This window comes from Cebus imitator, unplaced genomic scaffold, assembly GCF_001604975.1.
Source record: "Cebus imitator isolate Cc_AM_T3 unplaced genomic scaffold, Cebus_imitator-1.0 Scaffold538, whole genome shotgun sequence".
In the NCBI taxonomy this organism is placed as follows: domain Eukaryota; kingdom Metazoa; phylum Chordata; class Mammalia; order Primates; family Cebidae; genus Cebus; species Cebus imitator.
This window is the reverse complement of record NW_016107853.1, coordinates 71,656-72,842: the sequence shown is the minus strand read 5'-3', so window position 1 is coordinate 72,842 and position 1,187 is coordinate 71,656. Positions and strand designations below refer to the sequence as shown.

Below are 1,187 nucleotides of genomic sequence, written 5' to 3'. Positions count from 1 at the left end.
GTACTCCAGTCTGGGTGACAGAGCAAGAACTGTCCCAAAAAAAGAAAAGGAAAAAAATATAATAATTTAATAAAATAAAGGGTCTCAAACATCAAGTCCAACTTGATTGGGCATTTTGCCATTAAATAAAAAAATAGATAGTGCTTTTCCATATTCATGTGCCTTCTGGAGTGGCAAAGCAAGTTAACCTTCTTTTGATTCAGAGTAGATTGTACAGAGATGTGACTAAACGAAGCCTTTGCTGTACTCACTCGTGACTATAAACACAAAGTGAAAGATACAGTGGTTACTTTACAAAATAAACAGTTTAAATCTTAAGTGTTCTTTGACTTACAGCCAATCAATAATGTGAGTAAAGGCTTAACACGAAGTACAAAAACACTACAAACCTTTTGATTTCTTTACATCAGGTTCAGGCTCAGATTCTCGGATGAATTGCCCCAAGTCACTGACTCTTCCAAATGTCATCTTCCTAAATAAGGATGAACAGAAGAATATAACTTCTAACAATCAGTTTTAAATTTAGGAGGAAAAAAATCAATTTTTTTTTTTTTTTAAATAGAGACGGGGTTTCACCATATTGGTCAGGCTGGTCTTGAACTCCTGACCTTGTGATCTGCCTGCCTCGGCCTCCCAAAGTGCTGGGATTACAGGCATGAGCCACCGCGCCCAGCGGAAAAAAAATCAATTTTTAAGCATTTCATCTAAATTTAGAAAGCAGAAACACAATTTATAGCCACCCTGTGTAATTCAAAATAGGACTTATTTGAAATAAAATGTTGTGGCACAGAAAGCGAGATAATCTTTAATTGAATGCAATTTCATTTGAAATCCCCAAAAGGTTTACAAAATATGGTGAGTTAACAGGTAATTCATAATTCTAAAATAGACAGAGAAGAAAAAAGGCACAAGAATAACCAAGACAATTTTATAAAAGCAGCAGCAAACAGGTAGGCCCTCCTCTAACAATGTACTATAAAACAAAGTTAAAAAGCAAAAAATGGCTGGGCGTGGTGGCTCATGCCTGTAATCCCAGTACTTTTGAAGGACAAGGCAGAGGGGGATCACTTGGGGCCAGGAGTTTGAGACCAGCCTGGCCAACATGGTGAAGCCCTGTTTCTAATTTAAAAAAAAAAAAACACACAAAAATTAGCCAGGTGTGATGGCATGCACCTGTAATCTTAACT

The 1,187-nt window shown here is 36.7% G+C and overlaps 1 protein-coding gene across 2 annotated transcripts in view; it reads right to left on the bottom strand.

The window, feature by feature from the left end:
• AKAP10 (A-kinase anchoring protein 10) overlaps window positions 1–1,187 on the bottom strand; it is an 86,568-nt gene that overhangs the window by 17,730 nt on the left and 67,651 nt on the right. For both annotated transcript variants that reach the window (XM_017514909.2, XM_017514910.2), the window contains one exon: window positions 390–472. In XM_017514909.2, coding sequence (XP_017370398.1) covers window positions 390–472 — 83 coding nt within the window. The remainder of the gene's footprint in view (window positions 1–389; window positions 473–1,187) is intronic.